This window comes from Octopus bimaculoides, chromosome 9 (assembly GCF_046866305.1).
Source record: "Octopus bimaculoides isolate indiv1 chromosome 9, ASM4686630v1, whole genome shotgun sequence".
Classification (NCBI taxonomy): Eukaryota; Metazoa; Mollusca; class Cephalopoda; order Octopoda; family Octopodidae; genus Octopus; species Octopus bimaculoides.
The window spans coordinates 63,180,720-63,199,512 of NC_142936.1; the positions used below are offsets into that span (position 1 = coordinate 63,180,720).

Consider the following 18,793-nt stretch of genomic DNA (forward strand, 5'->3'; position numbering starts at 1 on the left):
CAATGCACACACATTCATATACTATATTATTTTACTTCCTCTCCTACATGAATTAATAGTAGTATTTTTTTTTAAGGAAGGACTGCATGGGATTTAAATGATCATATCTATCTAAGATTATCATACATCAAATATATTAAAGAATTGTCTTACAATATTTAGCAATGTTTTATTTTCTATTAGAGAGAGGTTACTTGGCACGGGACGTCATTGAACAATCGATTACTCTCCTGTAAATTGCGTCATATATAATTCAAACTAAAAGTATGAATTATATATGTTGCAGTTAAGGGGAAAGGAAATTACGTCGATGGAGTATTTAGCAGATGATATTCAACGCGGTAGTATTGCCCGAAATAATCATTTCGAAGTATTCCTTCTGCTGTTAAAAAAGATCCTACATAAGAAAATGTACTTTGTAATATAGCCATATTTTTTTCTTCAAAAAGTGAATATGGCAGTCAATTGAATAATTTATATTTAAGCAGAGTTCATCTGGGACTAAAACAAATAACATGGTTTTGAAACTGTAATATGTAAAATTTCAGGGAATCAATGTTTATAGGTAAAATTTTATCCCCGCAATTATATATATATATATATATATATATATATATATATATATATTTGAGGCAGTAGAGCGTTATTTAAGAGAAGGTTTGTGCATGAATATATTTGCTCACAATTGTTTGTTTCAGCATATGAAAGTGTCCATGTGTACGAGTGTGATATGATGAGGTGAGAAGGGACGTAATGCAAAAAACTTGAGAAAAATATTCGTTTGTTGAAGTGTTGAACACAGTTTCGTCATTGACTACCATACAACTCTGTGAGCGTGTGGTAAATTTATTTTGTATAGTTTGGGATAAAATCCGTGGGAACAATTCAGGTATATATATATATATATATATATATATATATATATATATATATATATATATATATATATATAAAGTAATCACTTGCTGTATCGCGGCTCACCTATCGCATTCTCTGTACATCGCGGATTTTTCTGCCTGATATATGTAAATTTATTTCGCGGACGCAACAGTATATCGCGTGTTTCTGCAGCTGATCGATATTCATATTTTTAGATTAAAATTATTTCTATTATAAAGTAACCATTTTCACGCCTAAAAAATAATAAATTAATAGATAAAAATACAGTGCAGTATTACACTTTATAACACTTTACTATTTTAACAGAATATACGGAGTTTACCGTAAATAAGTAAACAGGCGCAGGAGTGGCTGTGTGGTACGTAGCTTGCTTACCAACCAAATGGTCCTGGGTTCAGTCCCACTGCGTGGCACCTTGTTCAAATGTCTTCTACTATAGCCTCGGGCCGACCGAAGCATTGTGAGTGGATTTGGTATGCGGAAACTAAAAGAAGCCCGTCGTATATATATATATATATATATATATATATATGTATGTGTGTGTGTGCGTGTGCGTGTGTATGATTGTGTGTCTGTTTGTCCCCACAGCATCACTTGACAACCGATGCTAGTGTGTTTGCGTCCCCGTAACTTAGCGGTTGAGCAAAAGGAATTCGATCGAATAAATACTAGGCATTCAACGAATAAGCTCTGGGGTCGAGTTGCTCGATTATAAACGGCGGTGCTCCAGCATGGTCACAGTCAAATGACTGGAACAAGTTATAGAGAAAGAGAGTAAAGAATCGCACATACCCTATGGAAAACAAACTCAGGATGCGAGTGTCTGGTATTGTTTTGAATTTATAATGAAATAAATATGTACAAATACTAAAATATAATAAAAAAAATATAAAGCACAGTACTGTTTCTTTTTCGCAGATTTTCACTTATCTCGAGTTTGTTGATACGTAACACCCGCGATAGCTGAGGTATCTTTGTGTGTGTGTGTGTCTGTGTGTGTGTTGTGTGTGTGTGTGTGTGTGTTTTGTGTGTGTGTGTGTGTGTGTGTGTGTGTGTGTGTGTGTACAGTAATGCTTCGCTATGAGAGTTAGCGAAAACTCGTAAAGTAGAGCAATACATTCCCATATTGGCAATGAAATCTTATGCCGTTCTTTAACTCCGTACTTTATGTGGACGCGTCAGAACGATTGTTTTCCCATGTTACTACGTTGCCACACACACAAAATGACTGTTTAATTCTTTTACATTAATTATAAAGCTCGTAAACTCGGGGTCTCGTAAAGCGTGTGCTGGTGAAGTGAAGCATTACCGTATATATGAACATGCACTATATATATGTATATATACAGAGAGAGAGAGAGAGAGAGAGAGAGAGAAAGAGAGAGAGAAAGTGATATATATATATATATATATATATATATATATATATATATATATATATATATATATATATATATATATATAGATATATAGATATATAGATATCAATATATGTTATAGATATAAATACACATATACACACACATATATGAGGTGGTGTGAATGTGCCTATGTGTATGAATATGTGTACATAATCAGCTTATGTATGCAGCTTTGCTGTGAGATGCATCACGACCCCAATCACTTAAAGTAAACCATTGGTGTGTTGAGTATACGGTTGATGTTCGTATTAACGTCTATATTAACAGAAGAGATCAATACTTATTCGTTTCGAAACAATTTTATAAATATATGTGAGCCTTATAAGAGAATAAATATAACATAAATAGTTGTGTGAACGACCTTTCTATTTCTAGTTATATTATCATGCAAAAGAACAATAAAATATAACATAAACTCTATGACCAACGCACACAATAACATTAAACGGTTTGTCTTTCAAAGTCAAAAGTTTGTGAACTACAAAATATTTGATGTTAATATGAACTGACATTATATATCTGAGGTAACTTACCTTGTAGTTTCCCTAGAGTTAATAACATGCAAGCCTTGCATTAATTTTTGTCTTTGGGAGAGGCAGGGAGATGGGATACATGGCATCAAAGAGAGTCAGTTCGCTTTGATAACCAGAAAGTAATCTACTAAACTAGAAGAGAAAAAAGCAAAATGAAAAAGAACACGAGACAAAGAAACTGTCACAGAAAGCATCATAACAGAGACTATGCTGATGTAGAAAATGGGTTGCAAAAGAACGGAAAGAAAGAACACCAGGCACGAAAATATTTTGCCACAGGCTAAACGGACGGAGGTTACGCAGTTGTAGGGGAAACTAAAATGTGAGGCGCAATAATTTATTTAGCATATCATTCTCTGTGAATAGAAACTAAATCTTTTATAGCATTCCACTCATCAGCTGCAGTTTTTTTTCTGTGCCTGACTATTAGGCCTCTCAATGTATATCATATTTTTTAAATAAATATCATGGATACTTCAGAAAGCTACTGAACAATATTTGTCGCCAAACAAAGATACATACACACACATATATACTCTTTTATTTGTTTCAGTCATTTGACTGAAGCACCGCCTTTAGTCGAGAAAATTGACCCATGACTTATTCTTTGTAAACCTAGTACTTATATCGGTCTGTTTTGCCGAACCGCTATTTACGTAAACACACCAGCATCGGTAGTCAAGCGGTGTGTGTGTGTGTGTGGGGGGGGGGGCAAACACAGACACACCAACATGTACACACACATACATAAATACATATATATATATATATATATATATATATGCGACGGGCTCCTCTCTACCAAACTCACTCACAAGTGTTTGGTCGGTCACGCAGTGTGACTGAACCCGAAACTATGAGGTTCGTAACCAAGATACTTACCACACAGCCACTCCTACGCCCATATATATATATATATATATATATATATATATATATATATATATATATATATATATATATATATATATTTGTGTGTGTATGTGTGTGTTGTGTGTGTGGGTGTGGGTTGGTTTGACGGGACCTTCATGTGAATAAATAATGTACAAATGGATTAACCAGCAGGCATGTCACAATATTCGGTTATGTGTAAATCTATTCTATTGTTCAGATTTTACTTGTTCTAAAGAAGACGACTGAAATATGTTCTTGACATTTATTATACCTTGCGTTAATAACTCTAAAAACTTTATGCTTTTATAAAGTATATTCAAATGGTGTTTCCCCAGGATACATTTAACTTTTTTAAATGATATATTGCAAATTCGGAAATAGTATTTTTGAAATTTTACTTACCACCACAATACATTATTCAATCATTCTAAATTCAGTGTGCTTGTGTACTTTTACTGCATGCAATTTCACGATATGAAATGGTAGTGGCTGAATCAGAAAGTATACAATCCAAATGTCTGCATGTGAGGATGTGATGCAGTTTTGTCGCAAAAAAATGTGTGGGGAGGTGTAGATAGATTGACACATAGACAGATAAATAGATAACTAAGGTAGCTTATTTCAAATAGATTTTATACATAAAGAGAGAGGAATATTTAACTACTGCGTTTATAAACACAGTATGATTAGTATAAGTTCCTGTTTACAAGAACAATAACTAATTTTTCTCTCATTTTGTAATAATAATACCAACGTACTGAACATTTTTGCATGCAGATTAATAATCAGTACCGTTTCTAACCACATGATGTATATCCCACGTTGACCAATCTTTCATTAAGAGGGCAGTCTAGAAATATTTCGCTTGAAAACATTGTGAAAATATTTGCAGTGCCATATAACATTCTACATTATACCGAAGAATTCCCAGTACCACACTATCCACGCATGTATTTAAAATTTTGCACCACAATTTGGCTGTTTTCTGAAAATTAAATAGAAAATTATGAAATATTGGGAATGTGAGATCATTGTTAATCTCCCTGGCTGGACTTTCTTAGATATCATCTACCATTTTGGCGCCAAAAGAAGATACTATAATTTGTTCGTCGACCTATCGACTGTTTTACAATATCATACATTGAGTTCAGCTAGTTATTCATAAATCTTAAGTATATTATTTTTACGAAGCTCCCCCTATACAAAAATGCCGTGGTGCTTTTGTAACTGTTAGTCAAAAGTCGAAAGTGAAGTGTTACATTTGATTTTTGTTAAAACATGCCTTGTTAGAGAAACAAAAAACTTTTTGGATATATTTTATAACGCTAACAGCAGGAAGAAAGCATGCTTCCTTGCAATCAACTGTTTGTAATTTATTCTATTTATAATTCATTCATTCAATCAACAGTTTATACTTTATTCTGTCAAATGCAACTTATTAGAAATTTAAATGAATAAAGCAAAGCAAAGTTTCAGGCAATAATAAAGATCTCTACATGAAATGCATGTGAATGAGAGAAAATATTAAGGCTCTTTCATTAATCTATAGCGAGAGTCGGGTTAAAAGTATAGAAAATATAAAAAGAATAAACAGATGGTAGATAGGAAATGACAGAGAAACTAATTTACTATAATACATTTAAAAGAAAACAACTAGTAGGCGTCTTACCACCATGACCAGGGCGGAATCCTTTGTTGTAATTTATTAGTAGATTATCCAAAAGTTGGGTAACTTGTTTCTTTGTAACTCCTGACACACCTGATGCACTGTAAGAAATAATAAGTAAACGTGAAGGAAAGATTACATATTAAAATATTTAAAAAGTTTACAAATAATATAATCGGTATTTGATCTGCTACTTACAAACTTGCATTAAGTTATTTAAGTGGAAATTATTAATTTTATAAAATATTCTCACATGGAAACTAAACATGTATTATTCGAACAACAAACACAACAACTAAGATTTGAACTTTCATACCAATATATCAGTGTTATGCGGTTTACAATAATTAGTATTTTAATTTTATATCAGTTTTCTTTTAGCGCCTACGCTATGTAAGAACGATCTAACCGCCTTATTTAACTTTGCATGAAGAGCGTTCATCAAGAAAAATTTAAATGTGCTACACATTGTTACATTGGTGGAGTAAGTGGAAATGACAAACAGCTATCAGTGTACGTAGAGCATTTAATATTGCACATAAGTTTCCAGTACCGTCGAGGTCGAATGTGCATTTCGTCTCTTCAGGTTCTTTGAAATAGGGATCAGTTGAACACCGGGGTAAATGAAAACGACTTATTCCTCCCCAGAAATTTCTAGCCCTGTGCCAAAATTAAATTCAACTAGGTGCACATGTAATACACATTAAATACAAGTGGTTTCACATGGAAATTAAATATTAATTATTCAACCATACATTCAAAAGAACATTAGGAATTAGTCGACTCTAAATTACCTTCCAGAAAGGAACGACAAATCTCTTTAAGAGAAGATGACCGTATTGCATCTTATTATGCCAGATTCCCTGACTTCTAAGTGAAATCAACAATGACCATTGATGTATTATTTAACCTTACATGGAGAATTGTATTCCATGAGAAACTACTTGTATTTCATATTCGCAGAGGACTAGCAATTTCTGGCTAGAATCAGTTGAGCACCATCTGTGAGCCACTTCCTTTTTATGGAGCAAAAGTGAGAACATAAGCTGGAAACCCGAACTTGGCCACGTCTGTTATCAGTCCCTCCTAGCTAAAACTCCATTAACATTAACTTTGGTTATTTAGAAAAGAAGCACCTTCTTCTCGATCTAACAAACAACATTCACATACATGTATGTGTATGTGTGCATGTGAGTATTTAGAACCCTACGCATACCAATATGAATTTTTTCTATTGGCTATTAATGCCTTAGAACATTACAATTGTTACCTCAATTCCACACACTTATCACCAGTTTTAAAATTTGTAATTTAGCAGTTTTATTATGTATTCAATTTTTTGCCTTAGTATTTTTTTTCATAGACACCACATACTTCTTCATTTCTAATTCACGTCAAATAGGCCTGGAGCTCACCCACCTCGCCTACACGACTTCCGCTCTAATAGACTCCACTACACTCCCATGGTACACACTTCCGCGTTTGTATCACCCGCCCCAGAAAAAAGCCGAACCACATATCATACACCTGATTCTATCCCTGCATCACTACACGGATACCCCAACCCTACATGCACATATTAGTCCCTCTCGTACATTGGGAAGACCACTAGGAGTTTACCGAAGAGTTCAAACGTCCACTGGAGTGAATATAAGGACGAGAAGCGCACCAACATAGTGGCGCGCTGAGCCGAACTGACATCATTGTTGTGTCCAAACACCAAAAAGACCCATGACTTAGAAAAATACTCATAAATGAGACTTTACCCTTACTAAATAGGCAATACACGTCGGAAGTAGAGATACCTCAAGGCTACTGATACTAGCAAGGCAGCGTGAATCCATAGTCACATTCGTATGTAGGCAGTCAAGTAGATAATTTGGTAGGTAGATAGGGGGGGAGATGGGTATGCATAGATAGGTAGATAACAAGATAGATAGCTAGAAAGGTAGATAAATAGGTATTAGACAGAATGTACGTACACACGCAAAATCATACATATATCCGTGGAGACAGAAACACACGACCATACACTCTCACGCCTCTCAACGCCTACACACACACACACACACACACACACACACACACACACATCCAAGCAGGCATTAAGCACACGGGCACACACATCATGTATATGCACGTACACACACATACTTCTATAGGCACACAGGTGCACAGACACACAAACTCACATGCACAGACACACACACAAATACGGACGAACGTATACGGAATCCGAAGTACACACACACAAAAAAAAACACACACACACACTCATATACATGCACAAATACATGAGCTAACTCCGATATCTTATGAGAGGATATTAGTGAACTTTCAAATGCACCTTTTCATTTTGTTGATTTTCCTAGATTTAAAGTGACGGAAATATTTGTTAGCCAAGCGTTATTTTGCAGCACTTACTAGTTTGTATAATCGACTTCTCCGTTTATAGAATTCCAAGTGCAATAACGTGAAATATAAGTTAGTTAAGATAAAAATAATATCCGATGTTGCGCGCTAATACCTATCAACATTTCTCTCTCCTTTAAAACTGTGGTGCTTCTTCAACAACATTCTAATCTAGGACTTCTAAGGCACGATGTTATATATTTATCTCTCAAACTTTATATAACGGATTATCGTAAACAGCAAAACCAAAGATACATCAAAGGTTAACTGCATATCAGTAATGTAATGATGTAGAACGTTTCTTGATGTCTATTAACTATTATGTTTTGTTTTTGAAAGTCTACTTTTAAAGAACTAGCACGTGTGTGTGCTTTTGTTTGAGTGGTCAGTGTGCGTATGTATGAGTGCGTGCGTGCCTGTATATGTCTGTTTGTATATGTGTGTATGCGTATGTGCGTGCGTATTTGTATATGCATGTTTGTGCCTCTGTACATGTCTGTGTGTGTGTGTGCTTCTGGGTTTGCGCGTGCGTGTCCGCGCGCGAGCGTGCCTCCGTGTAATACAACTGGATTCGGAGAAAAAGCGGAAGGCACAGTAAGTCGAACAGCTGACGAACGGGCTTAAACGTCACACATTTATCAAATTACGATGTGATTATGCATCATGACTGTACAGGATACACTGACAGTAATATGTTGGCTGCTGAATTTCTATGAGAATTTTTATGTCATCTACTATGTCATCCATCATTACGTATACGTTTAATGGATTTTGTTTTGTGTACAAGAGTTGAGTTTGCGACGTCTACAAAATGGCCAGTATAATACTTTCTACTTTAGGCACGAGGCCTCAAATTTGTCAGGAGGGGACTAGTCGATCACATCGACCACAATGTCTCACTGGTACTTAATTTTATCGACTCCAAAAGGATGAAAGGCAAAGTCGACCTCGGCGGAATTCGAACTCAGAACGTAAAGACAGACGAAATACTGCTAAGCATTTTTCCCCGGCGTGCTAACGTTTCTGCCAGCTCGCCACCTTAATGGCCAGAATAATTGTACAGGTATATATTTGCTCGCGTGCACGTGTATGTGTGTGAGTTCACCGTACATATTTTAGATGCAACTGCATCGGATTTACTGATCTAACATGAAGTAAATTCTGAAAAAGCTGTTAACCTACGGAATCAACAAACTTTCTTTGAATTTCACATCTAATTTACCTGTGTAAACACACACATACAAACACAGATATACACATATATTTGTATGTAAGTATGTATATATGTATATATTTATGTATGCATGTATGTCATACAATACTCGCGGGTGAATTGTAAGAAAGAATATTTGCCATAAATGTTTAATATTTATAGCGCTGTTGAAATATGTAGACCGTTTTGGTTAGGGTTAGTGTTCGGGAGTGTGTAATGCCTATGGCGTACTACTTAATCTCACGTAGAAACAATGGAAGAAATTAGATTTTCTTTGATGGTTGTACTTGTTTCAGTCATTTGACTGCGGCCAAGAAATATATAGATTTCCAAATGATATGAAAATTGTTTCACTTTTGGTTTAAACTGCAGTATACATTTCCAACCTTTTCAAACATATTTTGTGCATACAAGGCAGTCAGTTTCTAGCATGATAGAAAATTAGAGTATTATGTAAAACGCTTTTGCTTTTCTACATTTGAAATTATAAAACAAAAAGAATAGACAAAATTTAATCTTCATAATATCTTTGAAGCTGATATTTTATATAGACAAATATAAGAAACATAACATTATTCCCCTGGGAGCAATCTCTAAATTTATGACTATTTCTAATAAAAAAAAATGATTAATAAATGCCATTTAGTATATAATTATATTTTTTTTTTGGAAACGAATGTATTCTATATATTTATTACATTTTTTACTCTATAGTTTAATCCTTTAAAACTATCAAACTTATTTATAATTATTGCAAAGAATAATCATCAATATATATTTAAGAAAAAACATTTCTGTCGCGCCTTGAAGCTTTCAATGGCAAATATTGAGAAATATTACGCTAAATCAATATGATATTCGGAAGTTGAAGTTTTCCGGTTTTTGCAAGTAAATGCGTAATCAAGGCTTCAGGATTTAACAAAGCTTAATGTTTGACATGTTAAACCTGTCTTTCTCGTTATGCAACTTGACATGCTGACTTAAAATAAAAGCGCTATTATCGATTAAATGCATGAATTGTGTTCCATTTGTAATTTTCGTTTTACTTTCAACCCGTTATATGTGTGTGTATTCTTTTTTGAATTAATGTTATCCGTTTTTATTTGAAAGTAAAATTTACAACAATGTCAATCAATTGTGCTTGAAAACAGCTTTATAGAGCTGATAGTTTTATTCTTCACTTATCCTCTAATTATCTATATTGAATCGTACAATCAGTCCATATAGAAACACGGAAGACATTAATATTAATGATAAGGATGAGTCTATTTATTTCTTTAGGCTGGGTAATTATTACTACGTCATTAAATATACTTTTTCTATGTGATTTACATATTGTATGTATTTTGTAAAATTTTTTTCTATACACGAACATTTTAACTTGGGCATATTCATGCAGACATACATTTAAAAGCCATAAATATATACATGAGTGTGTATGTATAAATATGAGAAAGTGTGCGCGCATTTTTATATATATATATATATATATATACACAACTTAGCAGCTTAGTTAGGCGATTGCTTCCCAATCATACAGTCCGCGTTCAGTCCCACTGCGTGGTACGGGCAGCTGTCTTCTACTATAGTTTCCACCAAAGCTTTGTGAGTGGATTTGGCAGACGGAAAATGAAAGAAGCGCGTCGTATATATATATATATATATATATATATATATATATATAGTTGAACTTTATAGAAAAACAAAAGACGATGACAGTTGTATGAACAACAAGCAAGTGTATTAGTTTGGCGCTCAGGCAAGTGAAAATGTGTTTTACGTTTCGAGTCTCTCCTCTTCAACTGAAAGAAGAATAGAAAGAGAATAAGAAAAATAACTTGTCCAGCAAGGCGAATATATGTATATGTGTGGGTGTGGGTGGGTGTATGTGTGTGTTTGAATGCCTGTTGTCCCCACCATCACTTGACAACCGATCTTGGTGTGTTTTCGTCCCCGTAACTTAACGTTTCAGTTAAGAATTAGTCCTGGGTTCGATTCGTCCGACTAAAGGCGATGCTCCAAAATAGCCGCAGTCAAATAACTGAAAAACGTACGAGAGTAATATATATATATATATATATATATATATATATAAAACTTAAGGTCCTCAGAAATCTGGATGTTTGTACCTTTACAGATTTTTATTAATGTCACATATTAAATAAAGCGCTTTTGAAAATCCTACACGACTAGGTGAAAAGCGCTTTATTTAATATGTGACATTAATAAAAATCTGTAAATGTACAAACATCCAGATTTCTGAGGACCTTAAATTTGTTCTATATAATTTCTGTACATCACCTCCAAACCCTCCAATATATATATATATATATATATATATATATATATACACACACTCATTACGTACCTATATATATAAATGTGTGTGTGTGTGTGTGTGTGTGTGTGTGTGTATTGTTTGCATATCAGTTACTTGGAAATAATGCAGAATAAATTTTTTCACACCAAATTATATGATTGTAATTACCATATAAAGAACTATTTGATATTTCAAGAAAATAACGGTGATCATTTATTCGAAGAAATTCACCATTTCAGGCTCAGTTCAAGTTGGTACTTATTTTTATAAGGAAACACTGGATCCGCGTTTCATTACTAAAACCTAAATAAATAAAATACGAAAGATCTCTTTTGTTTTCAGTCGTAGGATATAAAGCTTTATCTTATATGATGTGTCATTTACTATGACGGTTGGGTGTGGTTTTACTACAATTTCTTTGTTATTTCTTTCATGGATTGCAACTACAAATAGGTCCACTCAGTCGTTGAAATTTGGACAGACTGAAATTGGTATTGTTTATGTCAATGTCTTTTACTAGATTACATCATTAGACTGCGGCCAAGGTGGTGTAGTCCCATGGAGGCTTTAGGCGATCAAATCGAATGGAATGCTTCCCTTTTTTTACCTCTGGTACTCATCCTAGTGCTGGAGGCGCAATGGCCCAGTGGTTAGGGCAGTGGACTCATGGTTTCGATTCCCAGACCGTTTATTGAGCGAAAACACTTACAGCCCCACGAGGCTCCGGCAGGGGGTTATGGTGACACCCCATGTTGTACTCTTTCGCCCCAAATTTCTCTCACTCTTTCTTCCTGTTTCTTAAGTAACGCTGCGATGGACTGGCTTGCCATCCAGCTGGGGGGAACACTTACACCATAGAAACCGGGAAATTGAGCCCATTAGCCTGGGTAGGCTTTAAAAGGGCGCATAAATAAATAAAACTCATCCTAGTCATTTCATTAGCCACACCGCAATTGACGGGTGACATAAAAAAATTAAGGTTCGTTCTGAAGCTTTGGTGGGAGTGGGCTAAGCATTCAGGCAAGTACAGAACCACTCTCTCTCTCTCACACACACACACACACGTACACACACACAGATACAGGCATACATACGGGAATGCGCACAGACAAGCAGTCAGACAAGACACACACATATATACACGCACACACATAATCTATTGGCTTTAGAAGCAGCTTTTGTAACGAATATCAATTAGCACATGCAAACCAATTTAAATGTGTTATTGTTCATAACGTCTACAATTGGGCTACACCTCCCATGAATTGATGTCATGTAGAGGACGAATGGTGAAATCTCAGTTGTCGCTCGATGATATTTATTCAGCACCGGCTGTTCGCACTGATGTATCATGCCATTTCATCATATAACTGAACGTCAACAACAGTTTTAATACCTCGAATGTAGACCGAAATCATACGAAACGATTTAACTCAGCATCGGTTAAATAACCAATAGTCTGTCTATTAGTTAGCTACAAGCATTTCTATATGCGATGGTTTCTCGGGATTTTCCCGCAGTCCAAGGAATTATTTACAAAACATAAATGTTCGATGTGTACAGTAGTTTTTCTAGCGTGTAGTCAATTGATAGATTTTGAAGTCTTTGTAGAAGCGAGCTGAAGTGTTTTCGTATGTAATAGATTGGTCAGACGCTCTATAACTGGTTCTACTTGCGATTTATACGTAGGTGAACTTTTCTGCAAAAATCCTAGATATTCAATTAGTAATTCAATGAAAAGGTAAATCGACTAAGATTAAACATGTATATTCGCATATTAGAAACTAATAATATATGTAATTATGTATGCGTATGTATATATATATACGTGTGTGTGCATGTTTGTGTGTCTGTGTTTGCCCCCACTCCGATCGCTTGACAAACGATTTTGGTGTGTTTATGTGCCCGTAACTTGGCGGTTCGGCACAGGTGGAAAATACGATAGGTACTAGGTTTACAACGAATAAGTCCTGAGGAAGATTTGTTCGACTAAAGGCGGTGCTCCAGCATGGCCGCAGTCAGATGACAGAAACAAATAAAAGAATAAATGGATGTACACTTTATGTTCCTATGTATTCATCTTTGTAGTGGTTTAGTAGGCCCTTCTCTTTAAGTATAAGTGAACGTGTATCTCTCTCGAATATACATGCATACATACATACACACACACGCCCCCCCACATATATATATATTAAAACCGTCTACGATACCGACTGAGTACTCTAAACCATTAAGCTGTATCAACACATTCATTGAACATTTTTGTACAATACAAGAGAAAAGCGCTAGGGAATTCTGATACAATAACACCACAGTCTACACGATCTAATGTGACATTCTGTGTAAAATATTGCATGCCTTCACCCGTATGCTGTTTGTCAAATCGAAGTAGATCTAATAATAAACAGTGACCGGAGTTTTTGACACACGCAAACAAACGGTATAGTGCATAATTTGATGTTTGTACTTTTAAACATCGCTTTAATTTGGCCTCACCAAAATATACAGCAAGGCCAAGAAATATTTCTTCTATATAGATAACGCCTTAGGGCGAGCTGGCAGAATCGTTAGCATGCCGGGCAAAATCCTGAGTGGTAGTTCATCTGCCGTTATGTTCTGAGTTCCAATTCTACCCAGGTCGACTTTACCTTTCATCCATTCGGGGTCAGTTACGTACTGGGCTCTATATAATCGACTTAATCACTTTGTCTTTGTCTGTCCCCTCTATGTTTAGCCTCCTGTGAGCAAAAAATAAATATATATAGATAACGCTTCCTTTTCAAGTCACATTTTCAGAAAACTTTATAAGTAATTGCCCTGAGTTGGTTTCTAATTCATTAATAATAAGCTAAATGTTTCATAAGGAAGTTGTTAGAAAAGTAGATGAAAAGTTAGGAAGAATATTTAAAATGTTAATGAACCAAAAAGAAAAAAAAAACCCTTTCCTTTTGCCTTTCCATTTGTTTGAATCTGTAATATTTCAAGATATACAAGAAACAAATTATCAAAGCGTTCTGAGAAATTGGGTGTTGTAGACAAGCTATTATGGTAGGTGTGAGCGTGTGTTTGAGTATGTATGTATGTATGTGTGAGCGCGCGATCGTACAATGTGTAATAATTGCCTCGTAAATAAATCAGTTTTTATCTGGTGAAACATGCAGTCTATGTAAGAGAGCCGAGAGATTCAATATTGTTGACAGATGTTATGATATGGACGAAATACATAATTTTCTCTCCATAGGAGAGGTTACATAACAAATGTGTGACGAACAGAAGGATTTAGTATCAATCGATTGATTTCATGATTTTTTCCTGCGTGTCGCAGCTGCAAAGTGGAGAATATTTCTGAAAGATACCAAATATAATGCTGTGTGTGATGTGAATAAAACAGGCGTCGATTGCATAATTATTAGATACAAAAGTAAAGAATTTAAGAAATATAAGTTTATTTCAATGCTAGAATAACTATACACAGTAAATCCACATATATTTGCATCAACAACAGCTTGCATGCTCAATAAAATAAAACATATATAAGAGTCGCAAATATTCGCGGACGAATACTTGCATTTCCGCATTAATTCACTTCTTATCGGGTACTTTAAACGTTTCTTTACGGGAAATTGCGTAGTATAACTAAGAATTCGTTTTAAACGCTAATGAAGTGCATCCTGGGTGAAAATAAATAAATTAAGTACACTCGCACTCATAATTGATTTGCATGGGTCAACTTGACATTAATCGTTTTTAAAACTCCACAACTTTTAAACAGAATTTTTCAATATTTATGAAAAAAGACAAAAAAATAAAATCGTTTTCAAGGACATAGAATTAAAAAGAAAACAATAAAATATGGTACTGGATCTGTAAATGCTTATTTCATTCTGGTTACTAATTAGTTAATGATATGCATTCAATATTTTTCAACAACCAGGCCGTGCACAATTAATTATTACTAGCTGTACACCCTATATAATTACCGAACATTTAATTAGCTTGCAGTGAGATGCTGTATTCTACACTGCTTGTAGAAATTAGTGAGAAACAACACAAATATCTTCACTGGACATCTTGGGAGTCTGTTCCCACCGAAAGTGATTTCTTTATAACTATGAATTACCGCATCACCTCTCTTTAAAAAAGCTCAGCAATGTGTTTCGTATCATATATATCTATTGGATAACTATCCTGTATATGTTCATATCATTAAAAACCTGAAAATATCCCGCTAGATAATAGTGAATACTATGATGTAAAAAAAATATTCAACAGTTAAATGTTGAGACGTATCTGAGTATACGCCAACAGCATTTAAGTGATTGCCAGATTGGGTCCAGCGTTTGCGCTTCTGTTTTGAGTATTAGGATATGCCTCAATTACCTTTGGCGACGACACTTCATTTCACCCTTTATGGAATAAGTGATATTGATTTAAATTTTTGTACAAGGTCAGACATTTCGGGTGAGGTCGCAAGTCGATTACAGCAGCCTCAGTGCTCAGCTAGTACTTATTATATCAAGCTATAAAGAATGAAAGGCAAAGACGACACCGGAAGAATTTGATCTCATGTTGTAAAGAAAGACGAAGTATTGCTAAGTTTTTACCCAGCGTGCTAAGAATTCTGCCATCTTGTCTCCTTATGAAGTAGAATAATATGAAAATTTTGAGAATTGTGAAAACTTTGCTAATATGTATTAATGCAAATATATATGTTACGTTAACTTTGATATATATATATATATATATCTGTTATGGTACCTCTAATAAATACTTCTATTTAACTGTTGCGTCGACAAAGTTGAATTAATTGTTGCTACAGTGGACTGAATTGATTGAAACAAACATATTTCTGTTAAGTTGATAGACATCGGTGAGTTATGAGCTCAAACCGATATCAGAATAATTATCATGTTTGTGTGTAACTTTGAAATATCCGATTTCCCAACATTTGATCAGAGTTAATTCGCTAATAATTTGACATTTGTTTGACACAAGAAGTGTTAGGGTCTTTCATCTAATTCATCTAAGCAACGAAACATTCCCTCAGCATTTGCACAATCGGGTGAGTTAATGTGATAACGTGTCTTCAGTGTGGAGTCTCAAGAGTAATCAGCAACAGTAGTAAATTACACTACGGTTGCCCCTTTAAATGGACTAGGGATACACGCTCATAGAGAGCTTATAATACATTTTTCATTTTTCTCAGAGGAGAATTTTACCGAGGGTGTATGACTAAATATACATGGTTATAACAATCAACAAGAGTCTAGCAATCTAGCAATGAATGGAAGAACTGTAATTCAAGCATGCGTGCACATGAAAATATATTTGAGCAAAAAGTGAAATCGTGTATGTATATGTATGAAAATATGTGTTTTCGTATATCCTCGAATGAAAGTGTAAATAGTGTGTACATGTGTGTCGATATGCTGATGGTTTGAATGTTTTTTTTATAACTATGGCATTATGATAGATGAACGGAGGGGACTGAGCTCATCATGTACGTGCGTATATACGCTTCTTGCAAATGTGTGTGTATCTGTAAAATCGGGAATACATAAAGTAGTCATGTGTAATTGTGTATAAGAAAAGAGTATATAAATGCTGCATAGTAAAGCCCGCGATAATTGGAGATGGGCGCGGTGACATTGAAGATCTCAGTAATAAACGTATATATATTGCTGAATTTGTGCATATATTAAAATGTATTATAATTTAGCTAGTCAGTGTATTTCAAAAGTGTAATTGGATCAGATTAAACGCGTTTCGATCTCTATATCTTTTCGATTACCTCTTGAATTGAAACCCCGCCAAAGTAAATCTAAAATATCCTAAATATCAAAATTAATCTGTTGATTTTAAACGTTCAGGTGTAGAGGTGGATTTCTATGAACATACATTAAACTACGAAGTTATTTTCCATATTGTCTCTGAAAGTCTGAAAAATTGTCCTTATCTAACAAGTAACATTAGTACTCGGAACATATTTAACATTTAGAATTAAATTCAAGTGTTTCTCTTTTAAAGATCAGTCTGGAGGAGAGGGAAGTCTCATTTTGGTATTTTGACTTATTTAATATTTCGACCAATTTAAGCTGATGAAGTAGACATATGATTCAATGGATGACACCTGTAGTTCCATGTCACTTGGAAGTTAATATAACATATTTTGTCAACATTTATGTGCAATAAACGCAAAATATTTTATTTTTTTATACTTGATAATTTTTAATTATGAAAATACAGTAAGATCCTTTTTTTATATACACCTGATGGCTATGGATCTTCATTAGAGTTAAATGGGGCTCAAAGTGCTCCGTAGGCAAACGAGAAGTTGAGGCCCACATTGCCTTTCACCCTTTCGCGGTCGACAAGATAAGTACCAGTTGAGCACTTGGGTCCATATAATCGACTTACACTTCCTCCGAAATTGCTGGCCTTGCGCCAAACTTTGAAACCATTATCAAAATACTTTTCTTTACATCCGGCGCTAAAATTCCGCTGTGGCCGACTTTGCCTCTCAAACTTTCGGGTCGATGAAATAGGTACCTTTTGAACACTGAGGTTGATGTAATCGATTTATCCCCTGCTCAGAAATTGTCGGCATTGTGCCAACATTTCAAACGAATATTAAACTGCTCTGGTAATAATTCTCTTGTGTATCTTTGACTATAATTTACTATTACGCTTTCTATAAAATTTCAGGAAAAAAATTTCGATTCAAGGACAAAAACATTATAATGATATAATCGCTCAGATATAAGTGCCATATTCTGTCCTATTTTCTTTTTAGATTTTAAAAACGTTGTGGTTTTATTTCATATTTACACTGGTTGTTATCAGAAATGATATGCAAAGCAAAATCATTTTTATGAGTGTGCATATCTCGGAAACTGGTGCGTGTTTAATAAACAATCAACGGGTCCATTTAGTAATTTCGTATTTTATCAATACACCACGTAGTTTCCTACGCGATGCCAAGAGTTAAGGGACATTAGATTTCCAGAACAAGCGAGACATCTTGCGATGAGTTGAGTAACAATGGTTGGTGTTGTGTATGGGTGGCTAGGTACCGATATTCGTATACAAATATATCCCTACATATTTCTACTTTCATGCGTAAACTGGCGAATATAATTCCATTTGTTCAGGCATTTTCAAATTCAATTAAACGATCATGTTCTAGTATAACATAAATATAACGAACCAGTAAAGTAGAAAAATATTTATTGATTCGATTTTTAAAATATTATATATAAAAATCAATTTATTCGTTCATATTCTGTAGGACTTATTTTGGCATAAATATTGTAGTTTCTTATTAGGTGGTCTTAAATTGTTTGATCGTATTTCTTCGTTCATTTGGCCAGTGTCATTATGTTCGAGAACCCAGCAATTAGTTGAGATATTTGTAAGCTGGTAATATAGCCTTAA

At 34.5% G+C, this 18,793-nt stretch overlaps 1 protein-coding gene across 3 annotated transcripts in view; it reads right to left on the bottom strand.

Annotated features, from left to right (window-relative positions):
• The window catches only part of LOC106873251 (gamma-aminobutyric acid receptor subunit alpha-5), a 649,257-nt gene that overhangs the window by 273,230 nt on the left and 357,234 nt on the right, over window positions 1-18,793 (bottom strand). For all 3 annotated transcript variants that reach the window (XM_089357609.1, XM_052970713.2, XM_052970714.2), the window contains exon 2: window positions 5,418-5,515. In XM_089357609.1, the coding sequence (XP_089213735.1) occupies window positions 5,418-5,423 (6 nt within the window). In that variant the 5' untranslated portion in view covers window positions 5,424-5,515. The remainder of the gene's footprint in view (window positions 1-5,417; window positions 5,516-18,793) is intronic.